The sequence below is a fragment of the Pseudophryne corroboree genome, chromosome 12 (genome assembly GCF_028390025.1).
Source record: "Pseudophryne corroboree isolate aPseCor3 chromosome 12, aPseCor3.hap2, whole genome shotgun sequence".
Lineage (NCBI taxonomy): Eukaryota > Metazoa > Chordata > Amphibia > Anura > Myobatrachidae > Pseudophryne > Pseudophryne corroboree.
The window spans coordinates 131,677,216-131,698,712 of NC_086455.1; the positions used below are offsets into that span (position 1 = coordinate 131,677,216).

At 44.6% G+C, this 21,497-nt stretch overlaps 1 protein-coding gene across 1 annotated transcript in view; it reads right to left on the bottom strand.

Moving 5' to 3' along the window:
• Positions 1-21,497, bottom strand: part of SCG5 (secretogranin V) — a 69,888-nt gene that overhangs the window by 17,910 nt on the left and 30,481 nt on the right. Inside the window, exons 3-4 of the mRNA XM_063948036.1 lie at positions 16,431-16,580; positions 12,295-12,404 (exon numbers count right to left, since the gene is read on the bottom strand). Coding sequence (XP_063804106.1) covers positions 12,295-12,404; positions 16,431-16,580 — 260 coding nt within the window. The remainder of the gene's footprint in view (positions 1-12,294; positions 12,405-16,430; positions 16,581-21,497) is intronic.

Here is a 21,497-nt window from a genome sequence, read left to right on the forward strand (position 1 = left end):
AAGTGACAACAGACTTTCCTTATGTGTACATGGAGGAGTTATGCTATCTGTGCAACACATTCTTCCGAATATTCTTTATCCTGTACTAGATGTTCAGAAATAAATTTTTCTGACTTGTTTTTTTAAAATATTTTTTAGAAAATATATTTTTTAATAGGATTAAAAGAAAATGTGGCATGTAAATAAATGGAAAACATGCTATTAATAGAGTGATTCTATTTTTAATGATATGAGATAATGCATACCTCCCAGCTCACAGAGCGCTGGCCGTGCCCCCACTGTGATGAAAATGGGAGGCATGGCTCGCGATCACATCATTCACATGAAGCCACACCCCTTTTCAAAAGGCCATGCCCCTTTTCGGCACGTGAAGTCCCGAGTTGAAGCCTCCAGATGTTGGGAAGTATGGATAGTGTAAATTTCTTCAAAGTTCATTACTTTCTCTGATGATAGTACAGTAATATCCCTTTTAGAATGGCAGCTATGAACACGGGTTATTGGCACATGAGCGCACATAACCCGTGTTCATGTGCGGTCTGAAAGGTGCCAAGGGTAAAATACTGTGTTGAGCAACCTGGTATTTCCACCCTGGTAGCGAGCAGGGTTGAACTTGTGTTCAATCCGGCTCGCTGTGCGGTGTGAATGGGAGCCATGTCAATGTGACCAGTTTCCCGTTCACTGTGTGTGTATGGCCGGAGCTTGGAGATCATGTGATCGCCAAGCACCGCCTCTGCCGCATTACTGCTGACATCACCAACCCAGCAATATGCGGGTTGCAGACAGCGGCAGCGGGGCACCTGAGGCGGGTTGCACCATGGGAGCTTCCGTGTCAGGCTCCCGGGTGCGACCTGCCTCAGGCAGTATGAAAGGGGTTTTATAACAGTGCACAGTGTGGCAGTATCACCAGAGAGGGTGCTTGTGAGCAGCTGAGTCTGTGTGGACCAGGAGAGATCTACCCCACAAAGCACAAAAAGGGTGTGTGACCACACCTAGAGGCTGCCCTTTGCACAGCGCCCTGGTGAGGCTGGAGGACATTCAGACAGTCCAGGTGGGGCTTAAAAGCCACTGGTGGCTAGGAATCTGGAATCCAGATCTACAGGAGGAAGAGAACCCTAAAACATTAAAGATTGTGAAAGTGCATTTGTGGAGCTGTGGCAGCCAGCCAAGATCCTGTGTTAAGTGCAAGGAAGCAGGGCAGACAGTGAGCCTGAATGTGAGTAGGCCGAAGCCTATACAACCTGCAAGAAAGCCAGGACTGTATACATAATACATAATGTACATACATAATACATATATGTATGTATGTATGTATGTATGAGCAGCTGTGGCAGTTACGTTAGGCCAGGCTAACTATACCTGTGTTATTCTGCAGGAAGCAGAGTATGAGACCTTGGTGAGAGACTTTGTATTATGTTTGCAGATAAACTGCTCATTTATAGAGAGGGGTGAAGAATTGAGTTAGCTGCCTTGTATGGGCTAGGAGTTTATTATTTTTCTTCCTGATTTTATGCCAACAGTAAAGCGTTATTCGATTTATTCCCTGAAAAGCTGTGTGTGGAGTCTGACTTAGCACCCAAACACTGCCCCAAAGCACCACTCTGCTGAGCTAATTACCCCATATTGTTACAACAGTTACTGAATTATCATTAAATACAAAAATAGCAAACAAGAAACAGTTTAAAGGTCTTTTCAGTATGTTAAATATTATGGGCTGAGTGGCCCCAATAATTATGTATCCAACCTGTTGCGAGCATTAACAGTGGACAGTGGTGCCAAGAGGGAAGGGGGTACTAATTACCCGGGGCTGCCGTCCCCCATCCTTACCTGTCGGCAGCAGCTCATTTCCTCAGCCCCGCATACGCTGCTCTGTGCTGGCTGCAGTCTCCTCTGCCTGTGTGGGTGGGAGTAGAGATCACACTGATTGCGCACTCCCACAAACCCCGGATTTGCTCCTGGTTTAGGGGCTCTTTGCCCCCCGTGGTCCTCCCGCAATTAGGCCACCCCCCAAAAAAGTACCCCATTGGGTGATACATAGAGGCACTTACAAGCTTTTGCCTTTGAGACCACAATATATCTAGTTATGCCCCTGGATCTGCTCATTGCAATGTAGTATAAAATGAACAGGAGGGCACTATAATGTTACATACCTGTACTGTAATATGAAATGGGGCACTGTAATGTGGCATAATATGAAGTGAAGGCACTATTATCTGGCATTATATGAACTGGGGGCATGGTATTATATGAACTGGGGGCATGGTAACGTGGTATAATATGAAGTGAAGGCACTATAGTTTGGCAGTACATGAACTGGGGCACTGTAATGTGGCATAATATGAAGTAAAGGCACTATAGTTTGGGATTATATGGACTGGGGGCACTGTAATGTGGCATAATATGAAGTAAAGGCACTATTATCTGGGATTATATGGACTGGGGGCACTGTAATGTGGCATAATATGAAGTAAAGGCACTATTATCTGGGATTATATGGACTGGGGGCACTGTAATGTGGCATAATATGAAGTAAAGGCACTATTATCTGGCATTATATGAACTGGGGCACTGTAATGTGGCATAATATGAAGTAAAGGCACTATTATCTGGGATTATATGGACTGGGGGCACTGTAATGTGGCATAATATGAAGTAAAGGCACTATTATCTGGGATTATATGGACTGGGGGCACTGTAACGTGGTATAATATGAAGTAAAGGCACTATAGTTTGGGATTATATGGACTGGGGGCACTGTAATGTGGCATAATATGAAGTAAAGGCACTATTATCTGGGATTATATGGACTGGGGGCACTGTAACGTGGTATAATATGAAGTGAAGGCACTATTATCTGGCATTATATGAACTGGGGCACTGTAATGTGGCATAATATGAAGTAAAGGCACTATAGTTTGGGATTATATGGACTGGGGGCATGGTAACGTGGTATAATATGAAGTGAAGGCACTATAGTTTGGCAGTACATGAACTGGGGCACTGTAATGTGGCATAATATGAAGTGAAGGCACTATAGTTTGGGATTATATGAACTAGGGGCACGGTAATATGGCATAATATGAACTGGAGGCACTGAGGGGGTAATTCAGATCTGATCGTAGATGCGCTAAATTTGGCACATCTACGATCAGTTTCCCTGACATGTGGGGGGACGCCCAGCACAGGGTTAGTCCGCCCCGCATGTCAGGCCCTATTCCCCCCCCCCCCGCAAGGGTGCAAAAGCATCGCACACTGTCAATGCTTTTGCACCTGCTGAGTAGCTCCCTGATAGTGCAGCTCCTGCTCGCTGGCAGGTGGCTACTTGCCACATCCCGGGTCGCAGCGGCTGTACATGCGTTGTCCGGGCCGCGGCCGCCAACGGCATTATAATACCGTTGGCCAGAGCCGGATTAATGGGGGTGCCAAGGGGACACAGTACCCCAGGCCCCCCTTATATTGGGGACCCCCTGCCTGCCATCAAGCACTGGACGTTTACAGGATTTTTTGATTTTTGTTTTATAAAGTTCTGCCGTTGGTGGCAGTGGTGCAGAACCCTCCTCCCCCCAACCCTCTCTCGCACGGATCAAATTTGTTTTCCAGAGATGGAGACAGCCCTGTCTCAATCTCTGCACTGGCCGGTCACACCTGCAGTCACAATCAAAGCCGCCGGGCAAACACGCACGGCTGCTCCTCACAGAGAGCTCTGATCAGCAGAGCTCTCTGCAGCGCTGGATACATTGCAGGCAGCAGAGGGAGCTACTGAGTATGTGCAGCAGGAGCACCGCTCACATGGACTCCGGCAGTGACAATCTCCTCCAGCTCCTCTTCTCTCTTGGTATGGTTAATGCTTAATGGTGTGTGTGTGTTTGTTTATTTTGTATGTATGCTGTGTGTGTTGTGTGTAAGTATGCTACAGTATGTATGTATGCTGTGTGTGTACGTATGTATGTATGCTATGTGTATGTGTTGTGTATATGTACAGTATGCATGGTGTGTGTGTGTGTGTGTGTGTGTGTATGTGTAACCATGCTGTGTGTGTTGTGTGTATGTACAGTATGTATGCTGTGTGTGTTGTGTGTATGTATGCTATGTGTGTGTTTGTAGGTATGCTGTGCGTGTATTAGGTTTTCGTCTTGAAGTAGGGCTGTCAGAAAATTAATTTTGTGACAGGCAGATTATACAGACCTGTACTATTGTAACCAGCAGCTTGCGTGCCCTTAGATGCTAGAAGAAGCATTCCCCAGCATCATACTATACCACCTACCATGTGACAGTGTAATATTGTTTTTGTTTTTCTACATTGGATAAATGTGATTTCTATATTTTTGTTCAGTAATATTTACTGTACTGCCTCTAACAGCTCTCTGCTTATATGTGTTATATATATATATATATATATATATATATATATATATATTTATTGGGATACCAAATTTAAACCCCAAGTAGCACTATACCCCAAGCTGCACCACTAAGAAATACCTTCTGTCAGAAGAGGTATTAAATTTAAGTTCAAAGGTGTAGGGGATTCTCGTGGGAGCTAATTTGCCTTTTGAATTCACAATACCATTTAAAAAAAAGATATTTATTTACATAAAAGCAATTAATATTATCAGAATGTCATAGACTCAAATATTTACCCTTTTCTTTGGAATTATATAGCAATCATATAGACATATACAACTTTCATGTTAGTCTGAGGAATTACAATCTGGTGATTCTCTGCTTGAGATTAGAATGGACGAATCTCCAACCAGATGATGTATGTTCTAATAATCGAAGAAACCCAACGCGTTTCGTCCGTTAGGACTTCATCAGGGGTTATAATCAATTTCTTTACAACAGAAAGGATTACCAATAGTTGTAATTCTCAGTGTATCACATCCAAAATTCTCACTGTATTACATCCAAAGTATACATTCGGTATTCAACATATACGATATCAAAATGGCTTCATCACAATAATCTCATCAACATAAAGATTTGGAATTAGAAGCTGTAGTAATCCTTTCTCCAGTAATTCAGTGTCACTCTCACAAGATCACAGCTATAAGGGTTACAGCTATTGGTAATCCTTTCTGTTGTAAAGAAATTGATTATAACCCCTGATGAAGTCCTAACGGACAAAACGCGTTGGATTTCTTCGATTATTAGTACATACATCATCTGGTTGGAGATTCGTCCATTCTAATCTCAAGCAGAGAATCACCAGATTGTAATTCCTCAGACTAACATGAAAGTTGTATATGTCTATATGATTGCTATATAATTCCAAAGAAAAGGGTATATATTTGAGTCTATGACATTCTGATAATGTTATTAATTGCTTTTATGTAAATAAATATCTTTTTTTAACATGGTATTGTGAATTCAAAAGGCAAATTAGCTCCCACGAGAATCCCCTACACCTTTGTATATATATATATATATATATATATATATATATATATATATAATTTATATATATATAACCCCCCTATATACACTATATATAGCACTTAGGGGGCCCCTTGTATTAAGTACCCCGGGCCCCGTGGAGCCCCCTCCCACCCCACGACCGACTCTGCCCGTCAATCAGGCAGAGGCGATCACAGCCCTAAAATGCTTTTACCATCTCACTGGGTTCCTGGGGTGCGCGTGCGCACTCCACAAAGGGATTCAGACTGCAGTCGCTGCCGCTGCAGCGATCCAGTCTGAATTACCCCCTGTATGTCATAATGTGAATTGGGGGCACCATGATGCATAATGGGGGTAATTCTGAGTTGATCGCAGCAGGATTTTTGTTAGCAATTGGGCAAAACCATGTGCACTGCAGGGGAGGCAGATATAACATGTTAGATTTGGGTGTGGTGTGTTCAATCTGCAATCTAAATTGCAGTGTAAAATAAAGCAGCCAGTATTTACCCTGCACAGAAACAAAATAACCCACCCTAATCTAACTCTCTCTGCACATGTTATATCTGCCCCCCTGCCGTGCACATGGTTTTGCCCAACTGCTAAAAAATTTCCTGCTGCGATCAACTTGGAATTACCCCCATTGTGTACTGGCAGCCCTACAATGTAACATAACGTGATCTAGGGACTACTATGGTACAGAAAATAAACTAGCACACTAATATGGCGCATAAAATCATCAGCTGCTGTGGAGAGCTGTCTCTTTGGAAGCATTGGGACAGGGGCCCCTTCAAAATGTTGCTATGGGTCCACAAAGAACTGACTATGCCACTGAATATCACTACTGGTGAAAATGTGGAAGTGGTGTACAAAAGAGGAGACTACTGCAACGGCACATGTTCTTTGTGTTTGGGTGATGCACCCTGTTCATGCTCTTCTGTTGCTCTTTCTTTGGTACCTTTTAAAAGAATATACACAACTCATATCATGTGACTAGCCTGACAAATTGTGTGTGATGCCTGATATCTCTGAAAAACTGGATAACTCCCTTGGAGAGAGAGGCTATGGCAAAGTGATGCTGCAACAGATGCAGTTTGCAGGGAAAGAGTGGCAGTTAAAATCCTTAAGAAGAGAGCCGTAACAGAGGATGAGGACAGTTTGGTTGAGTGTCTTGTCCGTTAGTTGGCACATGAGAGCAATTTTATGATCCATGGATATGCAGCCTTCCACACAGAATAATCTAATGGAACTGGCTGATGGAGGGGATCTGTTCCATTTTGTGAATGAGACCTCAGAGCTCGACCTCCCCACAGTAACATTTATAGCGGCTGAACTGGTTTGTGGATTGCAGTTCATGTATTCTAGAGGAATAATTCACTGAGACATCAAATTGGATAACATTTTGCTGACCACAGATGGACATGTGAAGAACTTTGGTCTGGTCCTCCTAAATGTGTATGGAGAAACTGATACCACAGAGTTTGGTGGGACACCTGGCTATAATGCTCTAGAAATAATCAGCTGCCAGCTATACAGTCCAGGTGTGGACTGGTTTGCATTAGGTGTTATATCTACTCACTACAAGATCATGCCCTTTCCCTGGAGAGTCAACTTCAGAGGTGGAGGCAATGGTTGTTGCAGATGAACCAACATATGAAGGCCTCACTGATCCTATTACAAAGGGAATTTTATCCAAGTTCCTGTGCAAGGACAAGTCTCTCTGGCTTGGTATAAATGGCAATGTGCGAGACCACCCTTTCTTTTCTTCAATTAACTGGGCAGAGATAGAGAATGGAAAAGTGGCATCCCCAGTCACACTGCAAATTCCAGTGCCCCATAGTAAAGCTTTCAAAGAACAGTCCAGAGGCTTTTTGAGAACATTCAATTTGTTTGCTCTATATGCAGAGGTGTAGATAGGTACCATGGTGCCCGGAGAAGGGTATATTTTTGTGCCCACTCCCCTGAATTGGGTGCATGTTACATTTGAAAAGAAAAAATATTTAAAAATCCTAAATTGGCGACGGTGCCTGTTCTAGGGTATCCGGACTCTAGGTCGACACACATTAGGTCGACACCTATTGGTCGACATTGGGTATGTCGACACATGAAATAGGTCGACACGACCATTAGGCCGATATGAACAAGGTCGACATGGACAAAGGTCGACATGAGTTTTTCACTTTTTTTTTACAACAGCCTGTGGTATAACGGGTGGGAGAGCAGGCGGCTGCACGCCCTGTAACTTTTATGGCGTCCTCACTACATCCCTGCCTATATGGGGTGAAACTTATCATAAAGTGCCAATGAAATCAGATACTTTACAACAGACCTGCACGAGTGTAAAATAGAAAAATTAGCAATTCTTAAAACATCTTGCTCCTGCTGCATCTGCCACCTGCCCCGACCTCAGCCATGTCCCTGGAGATGTACTGTCTGCCAACTGCCCAGACCTCAGCTATGTCCCTGGAGATGCACTGTCTGTCACCTGCCCAGACCTCAGCTATGTCCCTGGAGATGCACTGTCAGCCACCTGCCCAGACCTCAGCTATGTCCCTGGAGATGCACTGTCTGCCACCTGCCCAGACCTCAGCTATGTGCCTGGAGATGCACTGTCAGTCAGCCACCTGCCCAGACCTCAGCTATGTCCCTGGAGATGCACTGTCTGCCACCTGCCCAGACCTCAGCTATGTGCCTGGAGATGCACTGTCTGCCACCTGCCCAGACCTCAGCTATGTGCCTGGAGATGCACTGTCTGCCACCTGCCCAGACCTCAGCTATGTCCCTGGAGATGCACTGTCTACTTGCAGACAAACAGTGGCAGTTGCTCTATCATTCCTGGAGATAAATATATATCAGGTGCTAGAAAGGGGGAGGGGTCACAGACAAACAGCAGACAGAGAGGGGGGAGGTGCTCCTATTGGTCGACATTGGGTATGTCGACACATGAAATAGGTCGACACGACCATTAGGCCGATATGAACAAGGTCGACATGGACAAAGGTCGACATTAGTTTTTCACTTTTTTTTTTACAACAGCCTGTGGTATAACGGGTGGGAGAGCAGGCGGCTGCACGCCCTGTAACTTTTATGGCGTCCTCACTACATCCCTGCCTATATGGGGTGAAACTTATCATAAAGTGCCAATGAAATCAGATACTTTACAACAGACCTGCACGAGTGTAAAATAGAAAAATTAGCAATTCTTAAAACATCTTGCTCCTGCTGCATCTGCCACCTGCCCCGACCTCAGCCATGTCCCTGGAGATGTACTGTCTGCCAACTGCCCAGACCTCAGCTATGTCCCTGGAGATGCACTGTCTGTCACCTGCCCAGACCTCAGCTATGTCCCTGGAGATGCACTGTCAGCCACCTGCCCAGACCTCAGCTATGTCCCTGGAGATGCACTGTCTGCCACCTGCCCAGACCTCAGCTATGTCCCTGGAGATGCACTGTCAGTCAGCCACCTGCCCAGACCTCAGCTATGTCCCTGGAGATGCACTGTCTGCCACCTGCCCAGACCTCAGCTATGTGCCTGGAGATGCACTGTCAGTCAGCCACCTGCCCAGACCTCAGCTATGTCCCTGGAGATGCACTGTCTGCCACCTGCCCAGACCTCAGCTATGTGCCTGGAGATGCACTGTCTGCCACCTGCCCAGACCTCAGCTATGTCCCTGGAGATGCACTGTCTACTTGCAGACAAACAGTGGCAGTTGCTCTATCATTCCTGGAGATAAATATATATCAGGTGCTAGAAAGGGGGAGGGGTCACAGACAAACAGCAGACAGAGAGGGGGGAGGTGCTCTCTCTCCCCCCCCCCCCCCCACCTGCCCAGACCTCTGCTATGTCTCTGGAGATGCACTGTCTACTTGCAGACAAACAGTGGCAGTTGCTCTATCATTCCTGGAGATAAATATATATCAGGTGCTAGAAAGGGGGAGGGGTCACAGACAAACAGCAGACAGAGAGGGGGGAGGTGCTCTCTCCCCCCCCCCCCCCCCCGGTATCTCCCCAGCACACTAAAAAATTACCTGTAACCATACCTGTACCTATCTGGTAATATAATTTCAGAGAATTGGTCACACGTGTTTGCAAAGACATGTTTAGCTGCCCTATGTGGGCACTGCTATTATGCGTTAGGACTGCTGATATCGGAGAAGACTTGGCGGGGCTCAGCAGCTAAACATGTCTTTGCAAACATACCTCGGCTATGTCCCTAGAGATGCGCTGTCTGCTGCCTGCTCCAACCTTGGCTACGTCCCTGTAGATGTACTGACTGTTGCATGCCCTATAGGTTACGTTCCTATAGATGCGCTGTCTGCAATTTATTGGTGTGGTGTGCATATGTTAGTGTAGGGACTTGCAGAAAATTGGAGTCCCTACAAGCTGAAATGTTTTGCTCAAAACATGACAAATTTCTCTCTGTTGTAGTTACTACATGCACACAGATTTGCAGTATATTGTTAGTTGATGGCAAAATTCTTTCTGTTTTATATAGATATATGGGCAGTAATACTGTCACGTAGTAGTAATGCAGTTTGTACCATGTACAAATTTAGTAGAACTGAGCGTGAGCGTATTTCTTTTCTGTTTCCAAAAAATGTGCATAGTGCTCTCACGGCAGCTTCAATTAAGGCTATAAAAGGCCTAGTTGGGTGTGGCTCACAAGCCAGCCCCGTACAGTGTCGGACTGGGGTATGAAGGGCCCACCGGGGGGATGCAATGGTAGGGACCCATGCTTAGGGGTGTCTCCAGTGGGGCTAACCTTTAGGGAGTGCATTGTCTGGACACCTTGTTAAATATATATAGTAAAACTGCTAGTGCATGCATAATAAAGTACCAGATTAGTAACAGGAATGCACTGCAGAATATACACCATAGTCATGTGCAGTATAATGTTAGGCGATGGGCCCTCAGGCAGTGGGGCCCTCTGGGGGTTTCCCCGTACCCCTGTGGGCCAGTCCAACCCTGAAACCCATATAGATGTTCCCCTCTGTATTTGGTAGGTCAGTACATTTACCTGCAATTTAATGGTGTGCTGGGCATGTACGCTAGTGCAGGGACTTGCAGAAAATTGGGGTCCATTGATGATAGTCAAGCGCAAATGTTTTGATCAAAATATTACAAAATCCCCTCTGTTTTATTTGCTACATACACACAGATTTGCAGTATATTATTGTTAGTTCAGACAGTAAAAGTCTTGGACCACCACCCGAGTGGGGATTCCGACCGCCGATATTTCACTGGGATGTCGGGATTCCGGCGTCAGTATTTTGACAGCCGGTATCCCGACAACCGGCATAATGAATGCCTCCCTGCCACACAGATGGTACCATGTACAAGATGCAGATCAACTCTGCCAAAATACCTCACCTGTATAAATATGTATTACCGTGGCAAAACCATCCAAATTCAAAAATTGTAAAAACAATGTTGCAGCAATAATCTATATATATAAATGTTAAAGCTCTCACTGACTGGGGGAGATTCAAATGTTTGAAAAGTCGGTTGGGTGTCTTTTTTTTCCTGTCTATTAGATAGGAAAAAACAGACTCCCAACTGACTTTTCAAACATTTGAATCTCCCCCACTGACTGACTGACTGACTGACTGACTGACTCATCACTATTTCTCTTACTTTCCGATATGTTAGGAAGCTGAAATTTAACATAGGTATTCTTCAGGTGGGAAATAGGAAAACTACATAATTAGAATTTTAATAAACATCCCCTAAGGATATGAAAAGGGGGTTGACATAATGACATCATTACCGATGCGTGGATTGCGTTGCGTGAACAATACCGCCCAAACGGACAATCAGATCAAAATTTGGATTGCACCTGCAGTGGGTAGAATTTAATAAACTACAAAAATAGTACTGTCACTTTTTACTGTCTCTGCTACAGATGCTCCTCGTGTAACGCCTAGAACCATGGATTAATATTTATTTACGTTAAGACGTCTCATATTTACAGCTCGACTACAATAGATGACCACATTTTTAGCACTCATTTATATTTACAGCCGTGAAAATCAGAAACTCCTGTGCAAAGAACGGGTAGAACAGTTAGTATACTGTATAAATATACATAGCAGCTGAATGTCCAGATGTCCACTTGCAAATTTAAACCCATTGATTTCCCCAGCTTTATCATGCACCCATAGCACCCTGTACATATTTCTGCTGCTGACCGCAGTAGTACAGACATCAGGATGAAAACTTCTCTCCATATTAAGCAAAAAGGCAAATGAGACTAGGCACCCCCAGAACCCCATCAAAAAGACTTATCTATGCATGCATTGCATTACTGCTACAACCATGCAGCCCACAGAAGCCGTCTAGGGCTGCCTGAAAGGCAGTGAGTGGCTTCCTACAGGAAGTCAGCTCTCTGCTAGTTGCAGCCTGGTCTGGCAGTCCCAGAGGAGGGAAACACCTCCAGTGGGACTGCCTGTAGTGTCTGTGACTGGCAGATAATACTTCCAATAGGATGTCACTGTCAGTAACAGTGTAGCCAGTGCAGTCTCACGAACTGCATGTTGGTCACCAAAATGAGCTGAGGTGGTGGATTTTACTGGGGGTGGGGGGCCTTGGGGGACTGCATCCCGTAGGTAAAATCTGCCATTGATTTTTTACTTCACTCTTTGGGTGGTACATGGGGCCCTTATAAAATGTTACTATGGGGGCCACAGATGCACAGTTACCAGTTACATCCCCACATTAGAGCCTTTGTATATACTGTGAGACTACACTTGTCGCTTATAGAAATGAGGATACTCTAAAATCAGATTTGAATAAATAATTAAAGGTACTATTCCATAAACTGGTCATTTAATTTTCAGTCGTAAGGAAAGCACTTCAGGGTGCTATAGCAGTGGCCAGGAGGTATAAGAGAAACAGATACTTACCCACTTGTTTACTCCTGGATAGTTGTGTTCTGGGTCATAAAGGTTCTGGTGAAGCTGGTACTCCTTGCTGAACTGGGCTGTGTCTGGTGTGTCTTCCAGGCAGCTCTCACCTGTGTCCCATAGAAAAGCATTTAATTACAGTATCCTCTTGGGTGACTATGAAGCATTCATATCAGTTCAGTAGACTGTCAGGAGATGGGTGGGTATAACGGTTCTCACTCAGCCACAGTATAAAGGTGTGAGGGACATAGCCAGTGCTCTCACACGTACACACTCACAGGTTACTGGGCAGCTCAAGGATAAGGGCAAGTGGAGGGAACCAATCAACCTCTAACTATAATTTATCCAGTAGATTCTATAAAATAACAACTAGAATCTGATTGGCTTCTATGGGCACCTGCAAGTTACATGCCACCTGACAGGCACATATATGCCTTTGTTATAGTCTGCATGAGTCATATTTGTGTGAGCACACCCTTACTGCACTCTACCAATGCTTGCACACACCCTTACACACCCTCTTCTACAACGCTAAGCGTAAAGGGGGAGATTATAAAAAAACTGGAGAGAGATAAAGTACAGACCAATCAGCTCTTAACTGCTATGTTACAGGCTGTGTTTAAAAAAAAATGACAGAATGTGCAGCATTGGTCTCCGAGGTCCACACTGGGGGTGAACTTTACACCCTCAGTTCCCTGGTGTCTCCATAGGTAACCTGCATTGCGCCTCTTCCTCTCTCTCTTCCCCCCTTCACCTCAGTCATTTGCTTTTCTCATTTCTGTTATATTAATATTAAAAAAAGACTGTAACAACCCCCCCCACCCCTACACACACACACACACACACACACACACACACACACACACACACACACACACACACACACACACACACCAATTTTACATCCATCCATCTGTAAGCCCCATTGTGTTCTACAGTATGTAATATAAATAGATGCAACAAATCATCCCAGATATTACACACAAATGTGAGCAGGTTTCTGTGATATTATATCAGTTAGGTATCTGGATGACAGATTGTCAGTTAATAGGTCAACACCAAATGGTTGACATGCATATGGTCGATAAAGTCAAAAGGTTCAAATGGTCAACATGACAATGGTCGACATGAGTTTTTAGGATTTTTTTTCTCTTTTTCATACCTTACTATCCATGTGAACTACAATGGTTGTAAAATTGTAAAATGGTAACCTGAACTGAAGCATGCGAGGGGACGTGGTACACTAATTGAGGTTCCATGTGCTGGAGGCTAAAATTTGACACCAAGAAAACATGAAAAACATATGTCTACCTTTTCATGTGTCAACCATTTCCATGTCGACCGTTTCATTGTGTCGACCTTTTCCACATGATCTCGTGCATGTTGCTCTCGACCAGTGTTTTTCAACCACTGTGGCGTGGCACACTAGTGTTCCCTGAGCAGTCTCCAGGTGTGCCGCCATAGAAGTACAGCCAGGCCGGTCAGTGCTTTGCCGCTACTGAGGCCCTGGAACGATCAATACTGGTGGGTTTATTGGTTGCAGAGCCAGTTCTAATTTTGGGCCCGGGCAGCGTTGGGCTCTTCTGGCTTTCTCGGATGTGGCTCAGGCGTTACCTATGGAGAAGCTGCGACATGACATCCTTGGACACGCAACTGCACCATGCATCACCATTATATTTGAGTGTGCCTTGGCAATACTTAAATCTTGTTCAGTGTGCCGCAAGTTGTAAAAGGTTGAAAATCTCTGCTCTAGACACTGTCGACCTATTATTAACCATCCAGTTATCCTATAAAGTGCTTTGTGTGAAAATATGGCAGGAATTGGAGTGGAGGGTGGCACAGCAATAAAGGTATATTCAGTGGCAGACACCCTGGAGACTAAATTTCTACTGCATTGCACATATTTCTGTCGCCACAGAACCTTACAGGACAATGATAAGACTGCCTATGTGATTATAAGTAAATGTAAGACCTTAGATGCCTAAATATATTCATCTTATGTAGTCAGATCATGTCAGTATCCACCTCACCCTGCGCACCTATACAATGAGTTTACTATGCTTGTTTTATGGACAGCTATATACAAAGCCACAGTCTCTATTGAGGAGCATTATGACCTTGTCTCAGGACGTCTGTCTATGGTGGTAACTTATTTACCCAGAACACTTTAATTTTTTGCCTTTGGCTAAAAAATGTTAATGGCTACAGGTCCACTTAATGACTTGCTCCCTTGCTCATTTACTCAGAGACAAATTGGCGTCACTTAACGAGTTTGGGAGGAGGTGATCAGAGAGAAAATAGGTGGCACAGGTGAATGACAGACCAAGACTAAAGCAAATATTTTTTTCTATATCATAAACCGTCATGATGGCTGAGACGACGCGCTTGTTTTCACTTGTGTGCCCACTGTGATTGGACTGTTTTAAGGGTGTATAATCATTGTGTCAGTATTCAGGATGTCGACGTGTTCTTTGTTGACAGTTACAATGTAAACTACATGTCAGAGTTAGGGTTTATAAACTGAAAAGATGCCATGTCAACATGAAGACTTCCAACGTGCACAACGGCATCCAGAATGTCGGCATTTTGTATTTCAAGAGAGAAATATCTCATTCAGATAAACCGGGCAGGTGTACATCACCAAGTGGGGACATGTAGAATTTTAACCCCGGTAGAAGAAGCCACTATCTAGAGCACAGGTTCTCAAACTCGGTCCTCAGGAACCCACACGGTTCATGTTTTGCAGGTCACCTGTAGATTTTTAAAATGTGACAGTTGGTGATACACAGTGCAACTGCCGGGTGACATGGAAAACGTGAACCGTGTGGGGTCCTGAGGACCGAGTTTGAGAACCACTGATCTAGAGTGTCATCTATAATCATAACCATTGTAATCACTACTATTAGCAATGTTATATATGTACGCTAATTTGTTGACTAACATACTGTAGATAACTAGATTGTGTCCTTATTTAAGTTTGTCAATTAAAGTATTTATATTAGCAGCACCTGTTACTTCACAAAAATAGGTGTTGAAAACTTTTTTTCTATATACTGCAGAATTACTAGTAATACAGTAAGCCTCTGTTCTCTGTAAAATAATTCCCTCAACGGAGGGTCACACTGAACTGCAAATATTCCCCTGTTGGGCACACATATTTTGCACCTGCAACAGGGAAGGGCAAGTCTGCTCTGTTGATGAGATAGACTGTAGAAGTGTGTAGGGGTCTTGTGTGTGGCAATACGCTAATTTCGCAAGAGCATTTCTTATGTGTAATTTACTCCGCTTACTTCCAGCTGTGTATCCACTCCTAGGGGGTAATTCAGACCTGATCGCTCGCTAGCTGTTTTTTGCAGTCCTGCGTTCACATAGTCGCCGCCCACCGAGGAGTGTATTTTAGCTGTGCAAGTGTGCCAACACATGTGCAGCTGAGCAGTACAAAAAGATTTTGTGCAGTTTCTGAGTAGCCCATGACTTACTCAGCCGCTGCGACCACTTCAGCCTGTCCGGGCCTGGAATTGACGTCAGACACCCGCCCTACAAACGCTTGGGAACGCCTGCGTTTTTCCAACCACTCCCAGAAAACGGTCAGTTGACTCCCACAAGTGCCTTCTTCCTGTCAATCACCTTGCGATTGCGAATGAATTCTTCGCACAAACCTATCGCAGAGCAACAAACCGTTTTGTACCTGTGCAACGCGCCTGAGCATTGCGGTGCATACGCATGCGCAGTTCTGACCTGATCGCAGCGTTGCAAAAAATGCTAGCGAGCGATCAAGTCTGAATTACCCCCCCCTAGTGTTTGCCATAAGCAGCAGAGTGATAGCCCTGCATACACCAGCACATCTGTACCTGTGTGTCACTAGGTAGCCCAAACTCACATACATGCTCGCCTTTCTTTTTGTATGTAATGCATTCAGTACAATAGGGATTTGTCCTTGTAATACTATATTCATCAACTCTATGCAAATCTCCAAGGAAACTGTATTCCTCTATGACGTGGCTACTCTCCATGGACCAGACTAGCCTACATGCAGTTACCTTCTCTGAGAAGGACTATGGAGGACTGTTGAAGGATATCTCCAGAACTGTACTGGCTGCTCTACTGGGTTATTAAACATAAATATGATAAATTACCAATTTTTCCAACAGGACACGGGTTAGGAGGGTTGGGGTAGCCTTGGTCCTCTCTGAAGTCTTTAGGAATGTTGTCTCCTGTAAGTTCAGCTACAATATTTGGGATGTTCCCATATGGTCCCAAGTGCTGCAGGCCCTCATGCGCTCCACCTATAGTGAAAGAGAAATAAAAGATAAAATTAGACAAAGGAAATATAATATTTATGATGTACTCAGGGTTAGGGCTTAAACACTGTTGGGGGAGAGTACACAATCTGAAATTAGTTGTTGAAACCCTTATAACTCACGGTCTGAATAGACTGATATATAGACTTGTCGTAAAGCCATAAAATCCCCCATTATTCATCAGCTTTATCGGATGCCTAATGTCAGAGACAGCGGCGTTTCTAGAGAGGAGGGGACCCATGTGCAGACTCCGTGAGTGGGCCCCCTCCTCTCCTGTAGCCGTCACCGCCGCTGTCCGCCGCTATCAGCACTGAGACTCTGGCACCGTACACACTGCACCCATTATAGATATGCCAGTGGTCAGAGATCGTATATACAAATTATATTTTTATATATACATATATTCTGCAATTTTCCATGGAACATCACATCTTTCATTAATATAACCAGCTTCCAAGAGGCCCAGATACTATGGTCTCCTACTCTAGTCCTGTCAGGCTGTTGTTACGCTTTGGAAGGAAATTACATTCCACGTTTCTTCATAAACCTGGATACAACAGTAGTTGTCCTTTACCTCAACAGACGGCTACAGTGAGCAGACTTTCCCTGCAGAACTAAGCAAGGCCAAGGCAGTCTTTAGGGAGGTCCTTAGCGACACTCTGTTGTGCAGTGCTTTCTTAGCTTCAATTCAGTATCATGGGAGGCAGGGGCGGATCCAGAAGAAAATGAAAGGGGGGGCACCATGATAGGGGAATGGTAATAGTTATATTTACATGCACCTAAGGCACGCGTGCTCCCAGATAAGGGGTGTGGTATCACAGGGGGTGTGGCCTCACAGAATACGCCATCAGGTAATGATTGGCTATAGGAACGCATCCCTGCTGGTTTATTGCCAATGTTTCACCCTGATGAAAAGGCTGATTGGGCCTTGAATTGTTGGTCACCTGTTCCATTAGTTATGGGAGCCTGGAAGGCCCCCAGCACAATGTAATTATTATAGTTTTTAGTTGGTGGTGGCAGGTGCAGCATACCTTGTTTTGGGCACTGCACTGAGGCTCAGACTGCAGGACACGAACTGCCCATCTTTGAATAGCAGAAGCAGCCAGCTGGATCTCCTTTAAGCAGCATAAGACATCTGCAGGACAGCCCTGTCACAATCACACGGGCCGCCTTCTCAAAGCTGAGGCTGAGTGTGACTGCACCTAGCATGGTGGTAAAGGAAGTGGAGGAGGAAGTGCTGGGATTATTGTGCGGTGCAGTGAGGGCTAATGAGGCCTTCTGTGCCGTCATAAGTAACAGTCTTACTCGATGCTGGCATCTAAACCCCGCGTCTGGGCTGGACTCTGGCCGGCTGGCAGTGGGGGAGGTAGGTTGCGGTGTGAGCAGGGGGCCTCCCCATTGGTTACCACATGGACTTGCTGTTAGAGCTGCGGCGGGTCCTAGTGCCTACCGGCTCTTTTATCAAATCTGACTGATGGAAATAGCAGTAGTGCTGCTGCTGTTCTCCTTTTGAAACAAAAATGAAGTCAGAAATGACAGGGGGGGCACGGGCCCGAGTACCCCCCCCCCCCTGCCGGCATTCTGCTCGGGATGCTGATATGTAGGGATCATGATTTCGGCATCCCGGGCGGCAGGATCTCATACCGATCCCTCACAGCCAGGTACAGTTGCAACAAGTATGGGGGTAATTCCAAGTTGATCGCAGAAGGAAATTTTTTAGCAGTTGGGCAAAACCATGTGCACTGCAGGGGGGGCAAATATAACATGCACAGATAGAGTTAGATTTGGGTGGGGTGTGTTCAAACTGAAATCTAAATTGCAGTGTAAAAATAAAGCAGCCAGTATTTACCCTGCACAGAAACAAAATAACCCACCCAAATCTAACTCTCTCTGCACATGTTATATCTGCCCCCCCCTGCAGTGCACATGGTTTTGCCCAACTGCTAAAAAATTTCCTGCTGCGATCAACTTGGAATTACCCCCACATACGAACATGATGCACATGTTCCAGAAATTGTGTTTCAAAGTCAGTAGCTTTTTACTGTTCATCCGCCACTAAAGTTAATTCAGGAGTCTACGGGGGTAATTCAGAGTTGATTGCAGCAGCACATTTGTTAGCAGTTGGGCAAAATCATGTGCACTGCAGGTGTGGCAGATATAATATGTGCAGAGAGAGTTAGATTTGGGTGGGTTATAGTGTTTCTGTGCAGGGTAAATACTGGCTGCTTTACTTTTACACTGCAATTTAGATTTCAGTTTGAACACACCCCACCCAAATCTAACTCTCTCTGCACATGTTATATCTGCCCCCCCTGCAGAGCACATGGTTTAGCCCAAATGCTAACAAATTTGCTGCTGCAATCAACTCTGAATTAGGCCCTATAAAATAATCCTAAAAAAGGAAACAGAATGTATTTATTACGATATTTAATATGCACTCATATTACACAGTGCTTTACAGATAATATTATTTCAGTCATTCACGTCAATCCCTGCCCCTGTGGAGCTTACAATCTATATTCCCTATAACATGGACACACATACTTACTATGGTTATTTTTTTTGTCAGAAGCCAATTAACCTCCCAGTATGTTTTTGGCAGGTGGGAGGAAACCAGAGCACCCAGAGGAGAACCACACAAGTATGGAGAGACCATACAAACTCCACACAGTTACAGTCTTGGTAAGACATTGAACTCATGACTTCAGGGCTGTGAGACCGTATTGCTAACGATAACATATTTCCCAGCATCAGCTGACTGCGATAGAAAAAGTCTCAGAAGTAAAAATCATACAGCACCAGAGCTTAGGATAGTTCAGTGCCTGAGTCAGATAATATGCTCCCAGGAATAAAAGTAGCTGGCAGCACCTGGCCATAAAGAGAGCCTCTACGGTTACACCTCACTATGGCTGCACAAGTTGCTGGGAACATGGGATAAAGTGTCAGTATTCCATAAATAGAGGAGCAACAGCCTCTTGTATGAGCGACGCTGGCTGATCAATATGCAGCGCGCCACTTGTAAGCAGTTTGTTTTACAATGTGTCACTTCTGATACATGGATCCCCCTCATGCACACAGTACAGACCCTATGGCACCATCAGCTGCCTATAAAGAACACAGAGGTACTTAGCAGGCTCCAGGGTGCTAACACATATCTAGTTAAAGTTTAGCCAAGTGACAGCATTCCTTCCACTGAGAAAACACATCTCCTTCTAAAGCATTTGGAAACAGAAGACAGCAGGGCTTAGCGGAGTCTTGTATTTCTGCTGTATCTCAGTCATCCTAGTATTGTCAATGCTCTCTTCCATTTGTCACATCTGTGTAAATGAAGTTTCGCACTCATATTTATTTACTTGATTATATTATTGGACATTTGATTGATTTAAGCATATATGCAGAGCATATACAGAGAATGGATACAAATGCATACCAAACATGCAGTGTAATAATAATAGTACATCTTGCATGGAGTTGCATGTACAGTCAGGAAATAACATGGAACCTGTGTGGCATAACTGTATACTCTGATTGGTGAGTAAAAGGGGTGTGGATCATCAAATCGACAGTATCTAGGTCGACAATGTTTAGGTCGACCACCATAGGTCGACAATCACTAGGTCGACAGTGTTTCTAGGTCGACATGTGCTAGGTCGACAGGTCAAAAGGTCGACATGAGGTTTTTTTGGGGTTTTGGGTCGTTTTCTTCGTAGAGTGGCCGGGAACCCCAATTAGTGCACCGTGTCCCCTCACTTGGCTCGCTTCGCTCGCCATGCTTCGGGCAAGGTGCCTTGATCCACTACCGCTTCGCTCGGCACAGATTACCGTTCCAATCGTAGTCCACGTGGATCGTTAAGTATGAAAAAGTTCAAAAAACGTTTTTTTTGGGGAAAAACTCATGTCGACCTTTGACCTGTCGACCTAGCACATGTTGACCTAGAAACACTGTCAACCTTCCATCCCTGTCGACCTAGTGACTGTCGACCTATAGTGGTCGACCTAAACATTGTCGAACTAGACAGTGTCGACCTTCAGACCGGATCCCAAGTAAAAGCTCTTCACAAGTTAATTAAACCCATAGGCTTTAATAGAGTACAGCATTTCATTGAATGTATTATGTAGATGACCTTTGTAGACTACGTCATCATGTAACAAAACCTAAAAGGACATGGGCACCTTTGCGAATGCCACTTTCTTCAAAATAAGATTTAATAGACTTGTAGGCTGTAATGTGCCAGAACACAGCATAGGCAAATGCAGGGGGTAAGGGGTTCCCAGTTGCTAGAAACTCCCACCACCTCGAATCATGACGAGCAATATCATTTAATATGATTTTACAAGAGCTTCAGTCACAAAAAGCAGTGTAAAGGATGGAAAGGAGCTGCCGCGCATGTCGTGTGGCAACAGCTTCTCCAATCAAGTCTGCTATGGATCTGAGTACTCAATTAGCGTGCCGAATCTGAGATCAAGAAGAGTGAAGAGCCAGGCATCTTACCATGAGAAAGGAGAAGTGCTTAGAAGCTCAGTTCTGTCTCTTTCTGGTTATTATTAGAGATGAGCGCCTGAAATTTTTCGGGTTTTGTGTTTTGGTTTTGGGTTCGGTTCCGCGGCCGTGTTTTGGGTTCGACCGCGTTTTGGCAAAACCTCACCGAATTTTTTTTGTCGGATTCGGGTGTGTTTTGGATTCGGGTGTTTTTTTTCAAAAAACCCTAAAAAACAGCTTAAATCATAGAATTTGGGGGTCATTTTGATCCCAAAGTATTATTAACCTCAAAAACCATAATTTACACTCATTTTCAGTCTATTCTGAATACCTCACACCTCACAATATTATTTTTAGTCCTAAAATTTGCACCGAGGTCGCTGTGTGAGTAAGATAAGCGACCCTAGTGGCCGACACAAACA